This window comes from Cotesia glomerata, linkage group LG2 (genome assembly GCF_020080835.1).
Source record: "Cotesia glomerata isolate CgM1 linkage group LG2, MPM_Cglom_v2.3, whole genome shotgun sequence".
NCBI lineage: Eukaryota > Metazoa > Arthropoda > Insecta > Hymenoptera > Braconidae > Cotesia > Cotesia glomerata.
The window spans coordinates 24,215,752-24,237,355 of NC_058159.1; the positions used below are offsets into that span (position 1 = coordinate 24,215,752).

Consider the following 21,604-nt stretch of genomic DNA (forward strand, 5'->3'; position numbering starts at 1 on the left):
TAATCGGCTTATTAATTAAAATTAGTATCTAAACATATTAGATTATTTATAACGTGATTGAAGCAGACAAACAATCTCGATTCTTCCCTATGAAAAATAATAAAAAACTTTGAATAAAATTCATATTATAAATTCTTTCAAAATGAAGATAACTATGTATAAAATTTTTCTTTTTGTATTCAATGTATATTTAAAAAAAATAATTATAACAATAAAAACAATAATAAATATAGAATAGTAAATTGACTGAAGTTTATGGTAAAGCTCTCGGGGCTAGAATAAAGTAAATAAATAAAAAAATACATAAATATATTATTTATTTATAATGTATAAGACGTTTCGAATTTTGTTAGACTTCGGCATGCGACTTACTCTCACTTGTTTTGTCGTGGGAGTAACTCCTTCTTGTTGATTGGATTTAATTTAATTAACGAGTTAAAATAATTAAAAATCGACTAGAAAGATAAAAAAATGGTCTCGATAATGAAGCGACGAAATTAAACAAATGTAGACTAAATAAATAAATAAATATGTAAAGATCAAAGATAATCGACAGAACAATTATTATTATTAATAATAAATGATAAATAATAAAATGTAATAAATATTATTTTTAGTTGATTTCATAATTTCTAGTGCGTAGTACGAAACCTGAAATCGGTCGTAGATCGATCATTTATTGAGGGCTCTGAAGCTACGAGCGCACGCAAAGAACCACTTTAATTATTAATAATATTAATATTAATAATAATAATAACAATGAAAATATAAATATATTTATTAAGAAATGCGAACCGATAAAATAAAGAAAATATATGGACAAAATAAATAAAGTGCTGTCTTTATTCACGTTATTGTTGTTTTATATTTATTTAAAAATTACCTACCCATTTCCTTTTAAGTTGTCATTTTTTTGCTTGACAAAGGTAAGAAATTTTTATTAATCAATAATTAGATAATTAAATATGCTGTTTAAAACAACATTTATTTTTCTACGTGTTAAATGTCAGTAATACAATGTATTTATTGTTCATTAATTATTATTTATTATTCAAATAGATTATTATTTTTAATGTAATGATCTATAAAACTCGTGAGAGTAATTTATTGTACTTATAAAACACCTGTACGGAGAGATGTTTTTTATTATGAATAATGAGAAATTAATAAAGAAAAATAGTTAGAGGAAAGTACTCCAGTAGACAACGTTGAGAATGGCGAAGGAAAAGGGGAAAAAAAATCGGGAAAATTTATCTATTAGGATGGCCGTTGCTCTTCCGTGACAGCAAGTGTCGTACTGGACGCTAAGTGGCCTCACTGGACTCCGATTTCTCGATTCTGGCCTCATTGGAGTCTGCAATATTTTTATAACAGTAATTTATATTGTGTAAAAAATTTTGGGTTTCTTGAAGGACAAAATGTATTTATTTTCAGTAATTAGGCCATTGATTTTTCCAAAATTAATGTTGTTAAATTTTATTCCGAAAAAAATTTTGTTTTTTAAAATTATAAATTAAAAAAATTCATTGTTAAGTAGAATTTAATTTTAAAGAGAATAATGTAATATTTAAATTTAATAATGGCTCTGTTAAGGACTAAAGAGCCCTGAGTAATGTATGTAACTAGGTTTGTAGTTAACTAGGTTACCTTAAATTCATCTATTGATTCTCTAAGGTCTTCATCAGAGTATCCTTTCATTGCTTTGGTGGCAACAGGACCCATGTAATTATTTACGACAGCGAATTCCATCAAAGAGAGAAATACGAAGACGCTGCATGACGACATCCATATATCGATGGCTTTTACGTATGAGACTGGTGGCAATGATTGCTGGGACTGTGTATTTTGAGTTGCTTTTAACAACAGACAAAAATATTTTATAATTATTTTTATAAAATTATTAAAATTTTCGTGATAATAAAAGGATTAACAAGTTTTAAAGTTTAAACTTTTCATTATTTTGTCTTAAAGGATCATTCGCGATTTAGTTGCTTAAACGATTAAAATTTAACGTAATTAAATTTACGGAAAATCAAGTTTTGTAACTTGTAGTTTTAATTTGGAATAGTCTGTCGGATAATTATTTCAAAGTTAATTAAAAGTTTTCTCACTAAATAATTAGAACGCATAATTTCACAACAGAAAAAAAGTGTCACATTTACTACGCAATTGATTCTTAACAACAAAAGAGTTGATCAACATTATTCTATGAATAAAAATATATAAAAGTGTCAACATTGCAATCAATTGAGAAGAAGGTGTAATATAACAAGAATTCATTGGAATGAAACGGCTCTGCTGGCAATTCATATGCGTATAAAATTTATAGAAGTGTGTATATAAATATATCTGAGGTTAAAGCTGTGACAGCTTACGGTCATTTTGATTTTTTATTATTATACGATTCTTTCAGGTCAGCGGAAAATATAATGGTAGAGAAATACTGCGTATCAGCATTTATGGATTTCACTGTCACTTTGCTGTGACATTTTTTACGATTACGAAGAAAAATATTCTTGTGAGTTCTATAACTTTTAATCAGAATTTTTCATAGTAAAATATTGTCCGTCATTACGTCACAGAAATTTGATACTTGTGTGCGTATGTTTGATATAATTGTGATAAATCAACTCACAATATTGTTAAATACACACTACTGCTGAAATTTCTTGAAATTTCTTGTACTCGTGGTATAATAATGCAATTTTTTTCATTTGAATATTTTTCTGTTTCATATTTTTTGCTTAAAATTCGTCGACTTACAGGCATCATAAGGACATAAGAAAAATTAGAATTTTCTATTTTTGATTTTCTAAATTTTTTAGTGCCTATCAAATTTACAGACAAAATAATTAATTATTGAATTTTAGACTTTATTAAAGGTAACAAAATAACAATAAATTAGAATTATACAGTAACAAAAATTAGTGTCCGTAACGAATTATAGAAAATAAAAAAAAAAAATAGTAATTATGAAAATCCCACGATAAGACCAAGCTTAAAAGTTATTAAAAAACGAGTAATTTGTGATCAAAAATTTTGAAAAAAAAATTTCAATTTCAATTTAAAAAATCATATAAAGTAAAAGACCTAGTTATTGACATTGGCCTAGTTGTTTGACACTTACAATTTTATTCTAATAAAAAAAATAAAATGTTCTCAAAAAACCAATTATTTTAAAATTTATAATTCAAAAATTATATTTATTAATTTATTAGAGTTGATTTATTTTTTTTTTTTAATTGAAATAAAATTGCAAGTGTCAATAATTGGGTCTTTTAGCTTATGTTAACAATTAAAATAATTTTTTTTTTAAGAAAGTACTAAAATAAGAAAAAAAAAATTTTAAAAGTCACTATTGAATTATTATTAATGAAGTTGAGAAAAAAAAACGACTTTTACGAAAATTCGATATCTTTTAAAAGGAGTTAATAAAAAAATTGCTTAATATGCCTGGAAAGGTTTTTTTTTAAAAATAACTGAATATTCGCAAAAAATTGAGAAATTAATAAATAAAAATTCTTAAAAACCCCCTATTTTACATAATTTTTCCTGTAAGTATGTATTTATCACTCGGGTTTGGATAAAATTAGCATGTAAAATTAACGGCACGTAATCCTGTCAATTGTAAGATATCCATGACTGATTGTAAGCAGATCGATGGTATCGATAAACATAGAGCTCTGGTGAATATGTAAATGTAATGTTACCTAAAGTGAGAAGGGAGGTAACTCCTAGAGTAACCCTTGCAGGAATTGCTTCAGGCTTTATCCAGAAGGCGATCCAGGACATGACGACAATTAGCGCAGAGGGTATGTACGTGTGGAATAGATGATAACCAAGTCTACGTCGCAGATTGAATACTATTTGAATGCAAGTAAAATTGCCGGTTGAATATTCGATTGTGCAGTCGGTTGTATAATTATTTGAAATGTCCAATTGCGGCAGTTCTATGTCAGGATTCACAACCAGTGGATCTGTCATGTTCCAGATGAAAACTAAATCCTGCGTCGTGTGCGATACTGAACAAAATTAAAAATCTTATTATTAATTTTTGGTTAAATTGTAATTTTTTCGAAAATTATAAATCTCTGTCATTGTTATTGCTTTTTAAAGGGTTAATTAATAGAGGCTTTAACGAGCAACGTTAACAACAATTGTATGGACCGGAGTAAGATTAATTGACGCGACACTATTGGATGTGACTTGTGTGGTTCAGAATATTAATGAAAAGATAAGACATTGAGAGATACTAATGGATCCTTTAATTAAAATTCCCGGTTATTAATGACTCACGACACATTCAGTTACACTTTGAATAAAGGTTTGTTTTCCGGACCCTAAAATACCGCGTTTTTATGTATATTGCTTTATTAAATTCTTACTGTCCTAAATATCTTTCGAATTTTGTCTCTTTGCAATAATGAAGCTTTGTTAAGATCTTCTACCAAATAAAATATTTAATCTTGCTAATTAAATACTAATCTTGCAGTAAAAAATTGAAAAAATATAATTTTTTATAATACTGAAATCAGCAGACATCTGACATTATTTAATTTTAATTAAAAAAATAAATTATTGCAAAAAAATTGCATTCATAATTCTTGAAAATTTTTATAAATCGATTTAAAAAAGATTATTTTTAACTTCCCGCTAAGAAAATCGAAGATTTTCAAAAATCGGGAAGTTATTGTTTTCACCCCGTTTTGCAAAAATCGAGTTTTCATCAGATCTCAACGTTTGAAGGTCACAGGAAGCTTCCCTGACTATCCCCGCGAGGTTGTCACTATGTGTGTGTGTGTGTGTGTGTGTGTGTGTGTGTGTGTGTGTGTGTGTGTGTGTGTGTGTGTGTGTGTGTGTGTGTGTGAAAGTATGTGAACCGCTTATAACTTTTGAACGGCTTGACCGATTTCATCGCGGTTGGTGACATTCGAAAGGGCTTGACCAAATTTAGATTTTGAAAACTATTTGGACCGATTCAGATCAATAGATTTTGAGAAATCTTCGAAAAACTGAAAAAAAAATTTTTTTTTAAATGTGGTTTTTTTGGAATAACTTTTAAACGGCTTGATGGTTCAACTCCAAAAACTAATCAGCTCTTAACCTTAAAAAACCACGTCGATCGCCACTAGTCGGGTCAAAATCGGTTGATTCGTTCGAGAGATATCGTGAACGAAAACCGAAAAAAGTGTTTTTTCGGAATAACTCCGAAATTCCTAGTTCTGCGTCGAATGCTGCCAGCGCGTGAAAATCGGTTTATTCATTCAAAAGTTATTGTGGTTTAAAAATTCAAAAAATAGTGTCTTATCAAATCTCCATCAGATTTTTGAGCTCGAAGAGCTCAAAAACGTCATTGGTGCAATTTCAAGCGCCTAAGTATGGAATTAGCGGGAAGTTGCAGGGATGGCCTTCAGGGTCAACCGTTTTCCTAATTTTTTTTTTTTCATTTTATTTACACATGTTTATTAGAGTAAAAATCTCGTAACATTTTGGAAAATCTTCGCTACACTGAGAAAAAAAAAACTTTTAATAAGAAAATTTTCTTTAAATACGAATGTATATTCTTGAAGATTTTCGAGAATTCACAATTTCGTCTTAAAAATTCGTTGAATTGATGAAAAATAATTTTTAATTAATTCAAGTAAAGCTATTATTTGGTTCAACTATACTATGGTAACAAATGCCTATAGTAAAATAAGAAATATTAATCTTTTTTTTCTCAAGAAATCAATAGTTAGAAATTATCAAATAAATATTTTTAACGAATTCCTTGTACCAAGAAATTCTTGTTTAGACAATAGTATTTTTTTTCTCCACGTAGAATATAAAACAATATAAATGATATACCGACAGTCTAATGAGCAATTTGCCTAACTCCTTATTTTTTAGAGGGTGATTTTTTAACATTTTGATGTAGCCATAATCGAATTATAAATTATTTGAATGATTCAAACCTAAATATTATATCTCTATTAGATAATAATGATATTAAATGGTTTTTTAAAGTGATAATAAATTTTGAACTAATTGTTTTTTTCGTATAAATAGAAGATTCTCTAAAATAGAGTTGGACAATTTGCTAATTAGAACGTCGATACAATTTTTTTTTAAATAATTTGTTTGTTGAGAAAAAAATCTAAAAGTTGTCAGATATCTTTTAATCATATTATGATAATTTTTCTGCATTTTAAATTCATAAAGTCAATAAACTTTGTAAAATTAATTCCAAGTACCTTCATATGATTAATATCTTCATCATTAATTATGAAAAAATAATTTTTTGTTGGAATAAAAATATAGTAAAAAGTACTTACGGCTCTCTATCATCATCGAACAAATCTGAGTGTCATGAGGATAAGATTCAAATTTCATTGCGCATGAGAGAACCAGTGTTAGCCTGAAAAAAATGTTTATTAAATTCAAATATCTAAGCTGAAAATCCACTTAAATTTGCCGCTAAGACAAAAGTGCACAAGAAAATATCTTCATATTCTAACTTATGTTATAAATTAAATTTACTCTTGACAGTTGAAATAAGAATTTATATGTAATATGAAAAATTTCCAGCAAGTTACTGCTTTTTTCATTTAATCTTCTTCCAAAGTCACAACTTCGAGAGAAGCTTTAACTAAAACGAACAAAGAGAAAAAAATTACTTGGACATGTAGAGCAAAGTCTTGTCATGATAAAGCCAGAGATAGTGATTTGGTATCGACATCTCGTGAAAAGTAACTTTTTTTGCGTTTTTGAAGAAGCAGTCAGGACGCCATATGTTGTGGAGCCAATCGACGTCCAGTATCCTGTATTCTTCGGACATATTCTCCGGTAACCTTAGCCTTGAATCGCGCCAGCTTTGAGCTAAGAATATGTCTGCTACATATGTCTGAGAAAAAATATCACTATTATTACCATACATTTCACTTGTCATTTCTTTTCTTCAATTTAAAATTCCTAGAATCGATACTTTTATCCACACGTCATATTTAAAAAACATGACAGTCAATTTTATTTTTATACACTGAAAAAAAAATTAACTTAATTCGAGAGGGAAATTCTTGAACCAAGAAAATAATTTTGAAAAGAGTAATTGTCTTGAATCAAGACGAAAATTCTTGAACCAAGTAAAATTTACTTAAACCAAGTAAAAATTTCTTAGTTTAAGAATTTTTTTACTCAAATCAAGAAGATGAAGTTCTTCAAAATTACACAGTAAAAAAATTTTCGTCAAATTTAACATAAATATTTTTGTTACTGACTGTTTTTACACAAACTTATGTTAATTCTACATTCTAGTGTGTTAAATCAACACATGAGAATGTAAAATTCTACACACTAGAGTGTAATATTCTACACTGATAGAAGGATTTATTTGTATTAAAAAAATATTTGTTAATAGTTAACAAATCATTTATTAGAGACCATTTTTTAGCATCAAACAAATATTTCTTAGTATTTAAAATGATTTGTTTGTATTTAATAAATCTGATATTCATTTATTAAATATTAATAAATCTTTTTAAATACTAAGAAATATTTTTTATGGACTGAAAAGTGGTCTCTAATAAATGATTTGTTAAATATTAACAAATATTTTTAACTATAAACAAATCCTTTTATCAGTGTACACAAAAATTTTTACACTTTACACAATGATGAAAAATTTTTTACTGTGTATATACTTGATTCAAGAACATTTTTTTTTCTGTGTACTGATGAAAAAATTAACTTGATTCAAGAGGTAAAATTTGGAATCAATAATATCTTCTGTCCGACTCAAAAAAATTATTTTCTTCCAAAAGATATATTTGTGTTAAAGTTTTTTCTCTTAAGTCAAGTTAAATTTTTCATAAATGTAAGTAAAAATTGTTACTTAAAAATTAAAGCGGAATAGATAAAATAACTTTTTAACCATTAAAAATTGTGAAAAAAGTAAAATGAATATCATTGGGCACAAGCTCCAGACATTTGCTGCTAGCAGAAGATACGGGGATGAAAAATATAAATAAAAAGTGAGTATTGTCATGAGAGAAACAATACATACCATCGATTCCTCATTTATTGAATCGAGACTGAGAACAGTGACGTGAAAGTAGACCATGGTGGGTTGCCCATAGAACTTTGGCGCCCTGTGCTTGTCATATTGCTTTGGATTCAAAGGAAGAATGTCTCTGAGCGATAGGGAGGCCTCTTTTCTGCCGTAGTCTTCTACTTCCACTCCCCTGCGACGCCACAATCGAATAACCAACAACAAAACCCAGGAATATTCTCCCTTTCCCTTACTATGTATTACAAAGTTATCGTGTTGGAGATAAGAAAATAGGGAGTATTGTTCGTCCATATTTATCTATACATATATATATTTTTTTTTTCTTACATATATAAATGCATAAATAATCATGGTATGATACACGATACATGATTCGGCATAAAATTCAACGAACGGTAAGACGTTAGAGCTTTTTTCTTGGTTACCCGAATCAGAGCTTTCACGATAACTGCCGGTATTATCAGCTGATGGTAATAATGATAGTCTTTATAGACCTTCGAAGGTCAATATTCACTTATCTGCTGTCGAAAACATCGACATAATGATTTTTTATTAAAAATTTTAGTGATAACTATCAAGTTTTTGGATTTCCGACTTATAATGATGTTAATAATAAATTGACGTTCAATTGAGATTCTAAGTAGAAGTAAGCTTTAGTTTAAGAAAAGAAAGAGAAAAAAGGGAAAACCTCAATGATAAATTCTATTACTTAGCCTATTAGGTCAGCCTATTTATTAATATTGTTATAATAATTTGAGATTCTCGATCAATTCATGCAGTATCATTGAAGCCGTAAAAATTTTAAATACCCCTGAGTAAGTTTCACGATGGAGCTTGCAGCTAGTAAATATATATTGACACGTGATGTAAAATAAAGTCATAGTGATAGGTGATAGTTAATTGAGATATCAGACAATGAAATATCATTTTGAAATTTTTATTAATGGGATTTATAAGTCGGTTTTTTATTCAACGAAACATCATTCATTAATTATTATATTATTGTGAGTTAGTAGTACATGTAAGGTAGTAAGTATTGTAAATGTTTATGGTTTTGGTTTGATGCACACGGAGAAAAGTAGTCAATAAATGAATGATGATGTAAATTCCACCGAAAATAGACAAATCTGTCAATACAATTGATGATGAATCATTAAATTTTTCAATTAATGGTTATTTGAAATTATTTATGCAATAAATATTGAAAAATTGTATTTTTAGATAAATAATAAGTTTAGTGGGGTAGAGCAATAATTTTAAATTGTGAATTGAAAATTCTGAATAATTATAATTGTTTATGGTACGAGTCGGAAAAGTGTTAGATTAATGGTGATAAATTTTTAAATTAGTCGACAGATTGCATTCCAGGGTTAAAGGGGGATATTAACAGCTTAATGCAATGAGAGTAATAAAAGTTCAATTATATTAGATAAAATTTTGTAAATCTAATTTTTTAAAACTTTTATTATTAAATTTTATAATTATGTAAAAGTGGGGCTTTATTTATTTTTAAAGCAAAAAATTAAGAATCGATTTAGGGACAAATTACTGTTTAATATGAATTCAATTTTTAAAAAATTAAATTTTTTTTAGGTTTTCAGATTTGAGAAGTTCTCAAAATAAAATTTTGAATTTTAATCTACAATCTGATACATTAATTTTTCAATATTGTAATATTTTTTCATGTTGCGGATCGATAATATATTTTCTATAGAATAATTAAAAAAACCAATTTGGTCGATATGTCAATGTTTAGATTTTTCAAAATGTTGTAAAATGAGTAATATCGTGACTATATCCCATATTATTCGACAGATTTACTCATAATGGTAAAAGTTAAAAAAATTCATGCATCGAAAAATTTTTTTCATTTAATTGTCCTCACCTGCATGGAAAAAAATATATGTACAATATATACTCAAACATATATATTGACATTAATTTTTTTTGCGCACAATATTTTGGAATTTCTATGTTCTCTTAAATGTTATATGGGTGATTCTTTGTAAGGATGTTTTTTGCTGTCCCAGGCATTTTTTTATTAGAAAAATTGTTATTTTGTTACTAAAAAAAATTTATTACGAAAGTAAAAAAACATTTCTATTTGGAGCATTGAAAACTAAAATGAAATAAATTTTGGTTTTTTTGCTATAAATTCGTAAACCACCGAAATAACAGTCCCCTGGGCTGTCCCATTCCCAAAATTAAAACTTTAAGATTAAATTTTAAGTTAATCGTCCATAAATTATAATTTGGTCCATAATTTTTATAAACTTAATTAGTTAACTAACAATCTTCTTCGATAAAAAGTACCGAAAATTAATTTGTTTCATTAAATTCATTAAACCAAAGTTTGTCCCAGGCATTTTAAGAACAGTCACCTGCCAGAAGTTCAAAGCCAAAAAAAAATCCAGCGTGTTATTTTACCTTTTATAAGGTTTATAAGGATCTAACTAGCCTTGAGTTAATAACCATAGGGCTGTTAGCGCTTTATCGTCATTTTATTTAGTGTCAAAGCACAGTTTGTGCTGGAAATATGTGTCTGGGCCACTTCAAAACTCAGTCCCCTGGCAAATATTTTTATTTATAATTTATTTATAAAATTGAATCCATAAGTCTTAATATTATTCTAATTAATGTAAACATTTATTGAAAATTTGAAAAGTTGAATGCATTGAAATAGTTTGCTTGATTTTTCTCAATTTGATAAAAAAAAACAGTCGCCTGGCAAACAGTCCCCTGTCATGTTATATGGCAAAAGGTACACAAATATCGAAAAAGCAAAAATTAAATCGGCTGTTTATTTATGATGATTAAGCTGATAGTTTTGTAGCCCTTGTTAATTTTTAACTTCCCGCTAAGAAAATCGAAGATTTTCAATAATCGGGAAGTTATTGTTTTCACCCCGTTTTACGAAAATCGAGTTTTCATCGAATCTCGACGTGTCGAGGTCCTAGGAAGCAATCCTTACTATTCCCGCGATGGTGTCTGTATGTCTGTGTGTGTGCGCGCGCGCGCGCGTGCGTGTGTGTGTGTGTGTGTGTGTGTGTGTGTGTGTGTGTGTGTGTGTGTGTGTGTGTGTGTGTGTGTGTGTGTGTGTGTGTGTGGATGTATGTAAACCTCTTATAACTTTTGAACAGCTTGACCGATTTGATCGCGGTTGGTGCCATTCGAAAGAACTTGACCAAACTTACACTTTGAATATACTTTGGAACGATTCGGACCGGTAGATTTTGAGAAATCGCAAAAAAAACTCCAAAAAAAAATTTTTTCAAAAGTGGTTTTTTTGGAATAATTTTTAAACTGCTTTACCGATCAATTCCAAAAACTAATCAGCTCTTTACATCAAAAAACCACGTCGATCGCCGCCAGTCTAGTCAAAATCGGTTGATTCGTTCGTGAGTTATCGTTGACGAAATAAAGCTTAAAATAAAGCTTAAAAAACTGCGTTGAATGCCACCAACCGCGTAAAAATCGATTCATTCAAAAGTTATTGCGGTTTGAAAATTCAAAAAATAGTGTCTTATCAAACTTTTGATCTCGAAGAGCTCAAAAGCATACAAAAGCTATTTTTTTTGAGCTCGGAGAGCTCAAAATAATACACAAATTGCATTTATGAGCTCGAAGAGCTCAAAAACGTCAGAAGTGCAGTTTCAAGCGTTTAGGTATAGAATTGGCGGGAAGTTGCAGGGATGGCCTTTAGGGTCAACCGTTTTCCTAATTTTTTTTCTAATAAAATCAAAAATAATTTGGTCAGATAATTTTGTACAGATTTAAGACGTCCTTACAGATAATCACCCATACATACCATACAGATGCTGCATAAATTTTTCACATATATATTTTTTTACACGGCCTTTTCAATTTGCAATAGAAAGTATGTATAGATAGAAAATATATAAATGTTAAAATATAATTATGTAACCCTTAAATTTTTTAACAAAAGTCAAACGTTTAAATCCATAAATCTTTATGAAATTCGATTTTTTGAAAATCGAACCAGTTTTTTATTAATTCACTAAAAAGTGGAACTATTGAAAAACAAAAAGTTTATCAGTATCATCATTTTCTTATTGTTTATAGCTGAAAATAGGCAAAACCCCCTTTCTATATATTTACCTTTAATTTAATTGATAATTACTTCAAAACTAGTGGTATAATAAATTAGTGATTAATATATAAATGAGTCTCACGATGTCTTATTTTTCTCCGTGTAGCAACAAGTGTAAAGTTTAATTAAAATTGTAATTGTAATTATTAGTAGAATCAATAAAATAATAGAGTACAGGTAATACAAGAAAGTCGTTTGTTGTTTGTCAGTGTGTGAGTGATTATTACCTTTGGATCTTGGGAAAAAATCTGTACCCGCGTTTTCTTGCGGACAGTCGAATCGTGCGAGACGTTAGACTATTGACTTTAATATGCCAGCCCTCTACCTCCGTTGAAAGTACCGGTTCGCATATTTTCTCGCTGAAACTCCAACAGTTGGGGAGTATGACGGGACTACGGGGTTTTTTTTATGCATTCTAAGATCGATAATCGACGATTTTATCTTTTATCGCGGTTTATCTCTACTAATTTTTACTGGTATAAATTATAGAGTACATTATAATATGACTTTTGTATCTGTTGATTCATCGTAAATGAATAATATAATTGTGAAAAGAAGATTTTTAGTCATTTTTGTTTAGATTAATAAGAAAACGGGTATTACTATCGGCGATAATCGATTTTTATTTTTACGGGATTTGTGTACTCACGAAAAATGTAGAGATCCCATATCGACGAGGGTGTAGAGACAGCAAATTATCATCAGGTAGTACCTCGTCATACCTTTAATAAATATTTTATTTTTTTAGTTTATTAATTTAATGCAGAAATCGTGAGGCTTACATCAAATTTCTCATTTATTTTGTTTCATATTGACAAAATTTTTTTTTTTTACAAAGCTTGAGTATAATGCTGTGACGAAAAATTATTAAGGAAAGAATAATTTTTTCAAATTAATATGCAATATTTTTTTTTTTGCTTTTTGTAATTCCTAATAAAAATGTATTCACTTTCCTTTACAAAATTTGTTTTTTTTTTTTAACTGCACCGATAAAAAGTTAACTTAACTAAAAAGACAAAATCTTGAACCAAAAAAAATTATTCTTAGAAATTTAATAGTCTTGAATATGATAAAAAAATTCTTGAGTCAAGGAAAATTTACTCAAACCAAGAACAATTTCTTATTTCAAGATTTCTCCTATTCATTTAAGTCAATTTTCTTATCAGTGTGTAAATAAATTTAATCTACTGAAAAGAATAATGAGTATTTACAAAACTCGAGAGATATGATGAATATCGATTCAATACCGCTTATTAGTAGTAAAGATAATAAACATATTATTAGAAGATCGCGATTTCAATCCCCTCTCCTTTAGAAGGCTCCGTTATTATTTCTTCAGGAAATTGTTAGCGCATTTATTTAAGTGAATTCTGGAATTCATAATGTAACTTTACACGCAGCTAAAATTTATTCTTTACAATAACCAATGAAGCCATGGAACCATATCAAATTTTTATCCAGATTGGTTTGACAAAATGTTTGATGTTTAGTTGCACAACTCATAATGCAAAATACTTTGTAAATAATTGAACAAATAATTAATTGAACATTAGTTCTGCAGTTTTCAGAAATTGATTCAGTGTAGTTATAACGACAAAATCGATGAGATAAACTACAAATTTTTTCTGACTAGTAATATTCATTATTTACTTTACTTTACTTTTTTTTTTTTTACTAGATTTATTTTGTCCCTGGAGGGTTTAGCATCTCAAATAACGATCTACTGCAGTGCAGATTAATTGTAATTAATGAAAAACTAAAGTGATATTGTCTTTTCTATATGTAAAATATACGTATAGAAATTTGTTTTCTATGCGTATACGCATTATTATGATAATCACTGGATCTCAATTCAGTGAATAAGCAAAGTATCGAGGAATATTTGACATATAAATTACTTGAAAATTTGTCCATATTTAATTTCCTTCTTCTTCAATTTAAGGGGGAACACCACTGTGACGATCGAAAAAAAGAGGTGATTTTCGGGAATTTTTTTGACAGGGAAAATGAAGGAATTTGGGAACCGGGTTTTTTTATTTTATTAAGGGTACATTAAAGATTATTACCTTAAATTTTTATTTAAAAATATTTAATTATTACAAAGTTATTAACAATCTCGTCGAGCAATGGAGAAAATTTCCCCCCTCCACGGTCGGTTCGATAACTCAAAAACAGATCATTTGAAAATAAAAATCCAAATCGCTTTTTAATCAGTAAGGATGTAGTTATCGTCGCACGTACGGAATTTGAAAAATTTTTATTTAAAAGATTTTTTTAGCCGGGTTAAAACAAAAAAAAAACAGTAAGAATAGTGAGAAAGTTTTCAATCAGTCGCCATTTTTTTTTAAATTAAAATTTTTAAAATTCCGTACGAGCGACGATAACTACATCCTTAATGATTAAAAATCATTTTGGGTTTTTATTTTCAGATGATCCGTTTTGGGGTTATCGAACCGACCTTGGAGGGGGGAAATTTTCTCCATTGCTCGACGAGGTTGTTAATAACTTTGTAATAATTAAATATTTTTTAATAAAAATTTAGGATGATAATCTTTAATGTATCCTTAATAAAATAAAAAAAATCCGATTCCCAAATCCCTTTATTTTCCCTGTCAAAAAAATTCCTGAAAATCACCTCTTTTTTTCGATCGTCACAGTGGTGTTCCCCCTTAATTTATGAGTTAGCAATCAATTTTTTATCAAAAATTCGATAAGCATCATGAATCATGCACTTTTGGATTTTTCAAACTTTCTTTAATTTACTCTAAATTAAAAATAACAAGTAGAGGAGAAAGGGATCAGTTAAACCACGGGGCAATTGAACCACTCGACTTAAAAAATTGAAAAAATGCTTCATGCTCTTAGAATCAGATTCTAATATGTTAAACTCTGATATGATCAAAATTTGAAATCATTGCGATTAATAAATTTTGAAAAATTGAGATTTTTGTATTTTTAGGTATGTAAACTTTTTTTTCGGCTGGTGACAAATTGTTTAATAATATTTTAATTTTTGAATTAATTGATAAACTTTGAATTGTAGTAGTTGTATATATTTATACTTTATAATCCCCAACTTCGTTTATAGTGATATAATAGTTTATTTATTTATTATTTACTATTAATTGTCATAAAATTATATGGGGTCAGTCGAACCAGCAGTCCCGGGGACGATTGAACCACGGAGAAGCATGAGACATGCGCGCGCGTCTTGACTATACGTAAAAAATACTCGGGGAAATAACCTAAAAATTTGATGAACTGAATTTATAATAAAAATTATTTTTAAATTTATTTTTAATTTATTTAATATAATATCTGTGCATTAAAAATGTGCAATAGTAATATTAGCAAGTAACAATCAATACATTATTTATTAAAAATTCAGGTTTGAGTTTTAAGTATTATTGGTTCAATTGACCCCAAGCGGGAGTCAATTGAATAATTCGACGCGTTTACATAAATTCATAATCTTTCAGAATTCACGTATTTTATTGACTAATTTATGTATTGATAATGATAGTAGTCATAATAAGCTACCATTCTAAGAAAAAAAAAATTATTATTTAGTTTTAATTCGAATAATAAAAAATTGCTAAACTTTTTTTGGTTCAATTGACCCTCTAAATAAAAAAGAAAATTTAATTAGAGGACTGATACTTTACTATAATATTTTTTAACATAAGACTCTAAAATAAATTGTGAAGCTAGTCTAAAATTTTTTGTGTGATTATTTCTCTATAAGATTATATATTATCCCCAAAATAAAATATCTCACCTCACTTAGTGATTTCAAGTAATTAATTTAACAAAAAAAGTGGAATATTTTTTTTAAACGCAAAAAAAATTAAGTAATCTTTCGTCAAAATATTTTTCCATTCAACACTTGTTTAAAAATAATTTTAATCAAACCTAAAAATAATTTTCTAAGAATATTTTGAACATGACTTTTATCAAAAACTTTTTTTATAACTAACTTTGAAAAGTTAAAATTGAAAAAAAGTATCTTACATTTATCAAATAAAAAACTGTGAAAGATTAATAAATAAAAACTATTTATATAACTTGACTAGATAAATAACCTCAATAAAAAGAGTACTTTCAAAAAGAACTCCTTACCCCAATAGACTTTCCAAATCGTCGACCACAGGGTCCCGGCTTCGTTGACACATACGAATAAATAATGTAACCACAGCGAGAAGGTCGCCTCAATAAATCAGCCAACAATACCAAAACAATATAAGATAGAAAAACTGTAAACTTTGTAACAGGAAAAAAAAGTTTTTGGAAAATGACAATAACGATAATAATAATAATGACACGTCCGTTTCATCTGGGTCGTTTAATTTTCATTCTCCACTTGAAAAACTTCAATTGCTTAGAGTATCCAGATGTGATAAAAAAATAGCTGGATCGCGCCAGACTGATACTTATAAATATTTAAGGAATAAAAGTACAGTGAGTAATATAAATAAAATTAAAAGTAAAACTAAAACGAAGAAAAGAGAGTTAAACGTTGAATATAAATGCCGGCAGTAAACTGTTATTGTTATTTATTTGTTTCTTACTATGTCTGTCTGTCTCTATCTATTATCTTCGTCTATTCAGATGATTTATTCTTTCTACGATATTAAATATAATAATCTAAAGTTATTTAAATCACGACAGTCGCCACTTGACTCTTCTTCCTCGAGGTTTCACTAAAGCTGCCACCCATGGTCGCAAACGCTAACCCAATTTGTCTATCGACTAACTGATTAAGCTCTTGCTATTTCTATTATACTCATCGTGGTGCTTGTGCCTATTGCTTACTAGTTATGCTTCTCCTGGTGGTTGTGCTGGTGCGCTTACTTCCCTCACGACCTCCCTCGTCTATTACGCCAGCAATGACAACAGAGACAGACGCAACCCCACAGCTAAAAAATATTGTGGTTTAACTTTAAATGAACAGCGAAAAAGGATAAAAAATATTGTACAAGAGTTCTACATGTCAAGCCACGTTATTTACTGCATACATAGTTATTAGTATGTAGGCTAGTAGTGTTTACCTCACACCTAATAAAGCACTGGTTTTTAATGAGATCTCGTCACCAAGAAAACCGACTGACCTCTCTTGTTTTTTCTTTTTCATTTATTATTATAATGCTCAAAAAAAAATAGTCGAAATATTTGTTGTCGCAAAACTCAATAATTTTTCAACACCGCATAATTCAACATAATTATTAAGTTTTGCGACAACAAATATTTCATCAATTCTTCGACTATACTCAGGGTAGGTCCATCCGGCTTAGGATCAAATTAACAGATTTTACGACTAAATGATCATTACTGATCAGTTGATTCTGGATCATCAGCACTCTGTAGCGATGGAAAAAAAACATACAATTATTATGTTTTGCGACAACAAATATTTCGAGTATTTTTTGACCATAGTTATTGTACTTTCTATTTATTAATTAATATTAAAAGTATTACATATTGTTTGAAGAATAAAAGAATTTCTTAAACTCAAAAACGCATTCAGCACATATTTTGTATTGACAATTTTTTAGAAACACTCTCTGAAAACAAAAAGTTCATTTTAAATTATACTTAATTAAGGTTTTAATAAATTTTTTTGAAATTTTCTAAACTTCAATGTAAATCACTGATTTTCTATACATGAAAAATTCTAAATAAATTAATTTCATAAGTATGCATAGTTGATAATCCGACATTGCTTACTGCAGTTCAGTTTAACTGTAAAAAAATTGATTCAATTCAAGAAAAAAATTCTTTAAGCAAGAAAATTATTGTAAATAGCTCGATCATTTTCAATCTAGCAGAAAAATTTTGAAACTGATAAATTGCTCTTGGTTCAAGTAAATTACACTATTTGAAAGTAGGTTTTTAATGATTTTTATCTTGAATTTTTAACTTCCCGCTAAGAAAATTAAAAATTTTCAAAGATCGGGAAGTTATTGGTTTTACCCCGTTTTTCGAAAATCGAATTCTCAGATCTTGACGTTTTGAGGCCCTAGGAAGCTTCCCTGACTATTTTCACGATGATGTCCGTACGTCTGTATGTATGTGTGTGTGTGTGCGCGCGCGCGCGCGTGTGTGTGTGTGTGTGTATGTAAACCTCTCGTAACTTTTGAACGGCTTGACCGATTTCATCGCGGTTGGTGTCATTCGAAAGGGCTTCGCCAAACTTAAATTTCTTGTAAGTTGGAACCGATTCGGAACAGTAAATTTCAAGAAATTGCAAAAAAAGTTGTTTTTTTTTTCATTTTTTTAAATATCTCCGAATTGGCTGAACCGATCAACTTCAAGAACTAATCAGCTCTTAACCTTGAAAACCCGCATCGATCGCCACATAGAGCGTCAGAATCGGTTGATGCGTTCGTGAGATATCGTTGTCGAAAAAAATCGAAAAAAGTGTTTTTTTGTAATAACTCCGAAATTTTTCACCAGATCAATTTTTTTGTTCAGAATTATTTATAGAGCTCAAAAAACCATATCGATCGACGCCTACCGCGTGAAAATCAGTTGATTTATTAAAAAGTTACAGCAGTTTGAAAATTATAAAAATTGTGTTTCATCGAACTTTGATGACTTTTGAGCTCGAAGAGCTCAAAAGCATAGCAAAGCTATCTCTTTGAGCTCGGAGAGCTCAAAATAACACATAAATTGTATTTTTGAGCTCGAAGAGCTCGAAAACGTCATAAGTGCAATTTTAAGCGCCTAGGTATGGAATTAGCGGGAAGTTGCAGAGATGACCTTCAGGGTCAACCGTTTTTCTAATTTTTTTATCAGTGAAAATACTAGTTCCAACGTTGTAGAAAAATTTAATTTTTATTCTTCTTTTACATGATCAATTCAAAGAAACGATATTATGTTTTTTGTACAAGCAAAACTATAAATTGAAAAAAATAATTATTTCTGATACATATGCTTAAAGTGAAGGTTGTTGGTACATCTGAATTTTAGATAGAAGCTTAAAGATTTTAGTTGAAGATACTGTAAAATCCAGCCTGAGACTCTTATTAGATTTGTGAGAACGAAAAATTTCGAAGAAATTTGAAACTTCTTCGGTAAGTTGAACATCGACGTTCTAATTAACAATTGTCTAACTCCATTTTAGAAAATCTTCCATTTGTATGAAAAAACAATTAGTCAAAAACTTAGCATCACTTTAAAAAACAATTTAATATCTAATAGAGGTATAATATTTTGGTTTGGATCGTTCAAATAATTTATAATTAGACTACTGCTACATCAAAATGTTAAAAAATCACCCTCTAAAAATTAGGTAACATACCATAAGATCCGAGGCTATTATATCCGCGACACTATGTGTTGGTTTACAATCGAATAAAAACACACACAAAATCCATGATAAAAGGGCACAACACGGTAACAAGCTTATGTGTTGGCGTATTTTTAGATAAACATTAACAAGTCGCGGAAAAATCGCGGATATAATGACTTCGGATATAGTGACGTGGAACCAAAAAATAAGGAGTTAGACCAATTGTTAATTAGACCGTCGCAGGTCTATTATTTTTATATCTCAACATAGTCCCGAAAACGCGAAAAATTTATTTATATAGGCCGCATCGATGAATCACAAATTTTTCGAGCATATAAATTAAAACTGAAGCGCTTAGCCCGGCGGAGACTCTAGGATGGTTCGAAACAGTAGAATTTAATAAAAATATGAAGCTTCTTAGAGAAGTTGATCAATTCTACTGATCCTCTACGCGTAATAGTGTCAGAAACGCGAGAAATTAATCAATTTAATCCGCATCGTCGATTTACAAGTTTACCAACTAAGTGAGCTATACGACCTCTAGAACAACTCTTCAACTATCTTGATTATTTTTGTTTTTTTTTTCTACTTTTTTTTTTTTAACTTCTGGTGAAATCATACATTATACAGTGTGCGTTCATTTGTTATTAGACTAATCGAAAGCAAAATTTAATTTATTTCATTCTTTCAAGTTTTCGATGCAATTTTCAATACCGGAATTTTTACTATGTCCCATAGTTGTTTTCTTATCACTATCATAGTAAAAATTACTATGCTAATATAAGAATAATTCTAATGGGAATATCAGAAGCTTTACTACGTTGAATCGGAATATTTCATACGCTGATACAGTTAAATTTTCTATCACCATATGAATTCCCCTTATGTAAAAATAGTGAAAATTCCCATTTTTTGTGTAAGGATTTTTATATAGGTTGTTAAGTAAAAAAGACCACAATAATTAAGAGACAGTATGTTAATCTCAATTTATTTACCAACATTCCGGCAAATAGTCTTTATAATAACTTATAACAATTTATTTATTCACCACCTCACTCTTTCCCTTATATATATAATATAATATACATAATCACCAGACGTGATCTTTGAGTTTTAAAAAACCCACAATAGTCAGCATTAGATATAATTTTTAGCTACAGCCTCCAAAGGCTGCAATAATATTTCTATACCGTCATCATGACATTTGCTACTTATTTTATATTCGATAACTTTATTCCTCTGTTTATTATTCATTCATTTATTTATTTACATACAAGTTACATTTAATAGTTAGGAATGGAGTCGATGTCTTAAGTCAACGATTCGAGTGACGTCAAATCTATAACCTAAAAACACCCTGAGCTTGGATATTTATTTCAATCATTAATTCCAAAAATTTAAACATCAATTATTGTTCATTTTCATAATCGGAAAATTTTTGGAATTATGTTTATTATATTACAACCTCGTACTATAATTTCTTTGAGAATACTACTCGAGGAAAGCATTTTTAGTATCGCTCTACATTTTTTTTCAATAATGACAATTATAATAATTATAATTGTTATTATTAATAGATAATTATCTTAAAATTAAAACTCATATGGCAGAGGTCAGATCGATATGCAATAAAAAATATATTTATGTATATCTTTACACATAATTACCTCAAATGACGAATGCGCGATTAATGAGTATATATAGAGCGTTAATGAGATTTTTTCTATTTATTAATTTGAGCTCCATGATATTAGTACCGACTTTCTCCTCAATCAATAATGTATAAATTACAGAGTTTTATTTCTTTTAAGGAATACCCAGTGACGGTAAGTTAGAAGACAACTGGCGAAAAAAGCTCGGAGCTTTTGTTAGTAAGGTAGAGATTTGGTATACTAACATTTAATATTTTTTTTCTATCTTACTAGTAACAGATATTTCAATAAAATTATTTACAATGATCATAAAAAATTTATAATTATTAAATACAGTACAGGAAATATTGATCCAGAAAGTAGTAGACGTTTGACATTTTTTTTACATTATTATGAATACACTCAAAATGTTTTTAAATTTACACAAAAGAAAAATTAAAACGTCGATTTTTAAAAATTCATTTTGATTAAAAATAAAAAATTTGATGGTTTTTAAACTTACA

General features: G+C 28.6%; 1 protein-coding gene across 2 annotated transcripts; it reads right to left on the reverse strand.

Moving 5' to 3' along the window:
• Positions 1-964: 964 nt before the first annotated feature.
• Positions 965-16,934, reverse strand: LOC123259108 (glycine receptor subunit alpha-2). 2 transcript variants are annotated; one of them, XM_044719374.1, is made up of 9 exons: positions 16,278-16,934; positions 12,808-12,880; positions 12,386-12,517; positions 8,042-8,219; positions 6,657-6,883; positions 6,315-6,397; positions 3,711-4,022; positions 1,648-1,853; positions 965-1,354 (listed from the first exon to the last, which is right to left on the reverse strand). In XM_044719374.1, exons 2-9 carry the CDS (start codon positions 12,876-12,878, stop codon positions 1,181-1,183), a joined length of 1,383 nt encoding a protein of 460 aa, XP_044575309.1. In that variant the 5' UTR covers positions 12,879-12,880; positions 16,278-16,934; the 3' UTR covers positions 965-1,180. The 2 variants fall into 2 exon arrangements, with proteins under 2 accessions (XP_044575309.1, XP_044575310.1); XM_044719375.1 differs by lacking the exon at positions 12,386-12,517 and having other exon boundaries at positions 16,278-16,927.
• Positions 16,935-21,604: the final 4,670 nt, after the last annotated feature.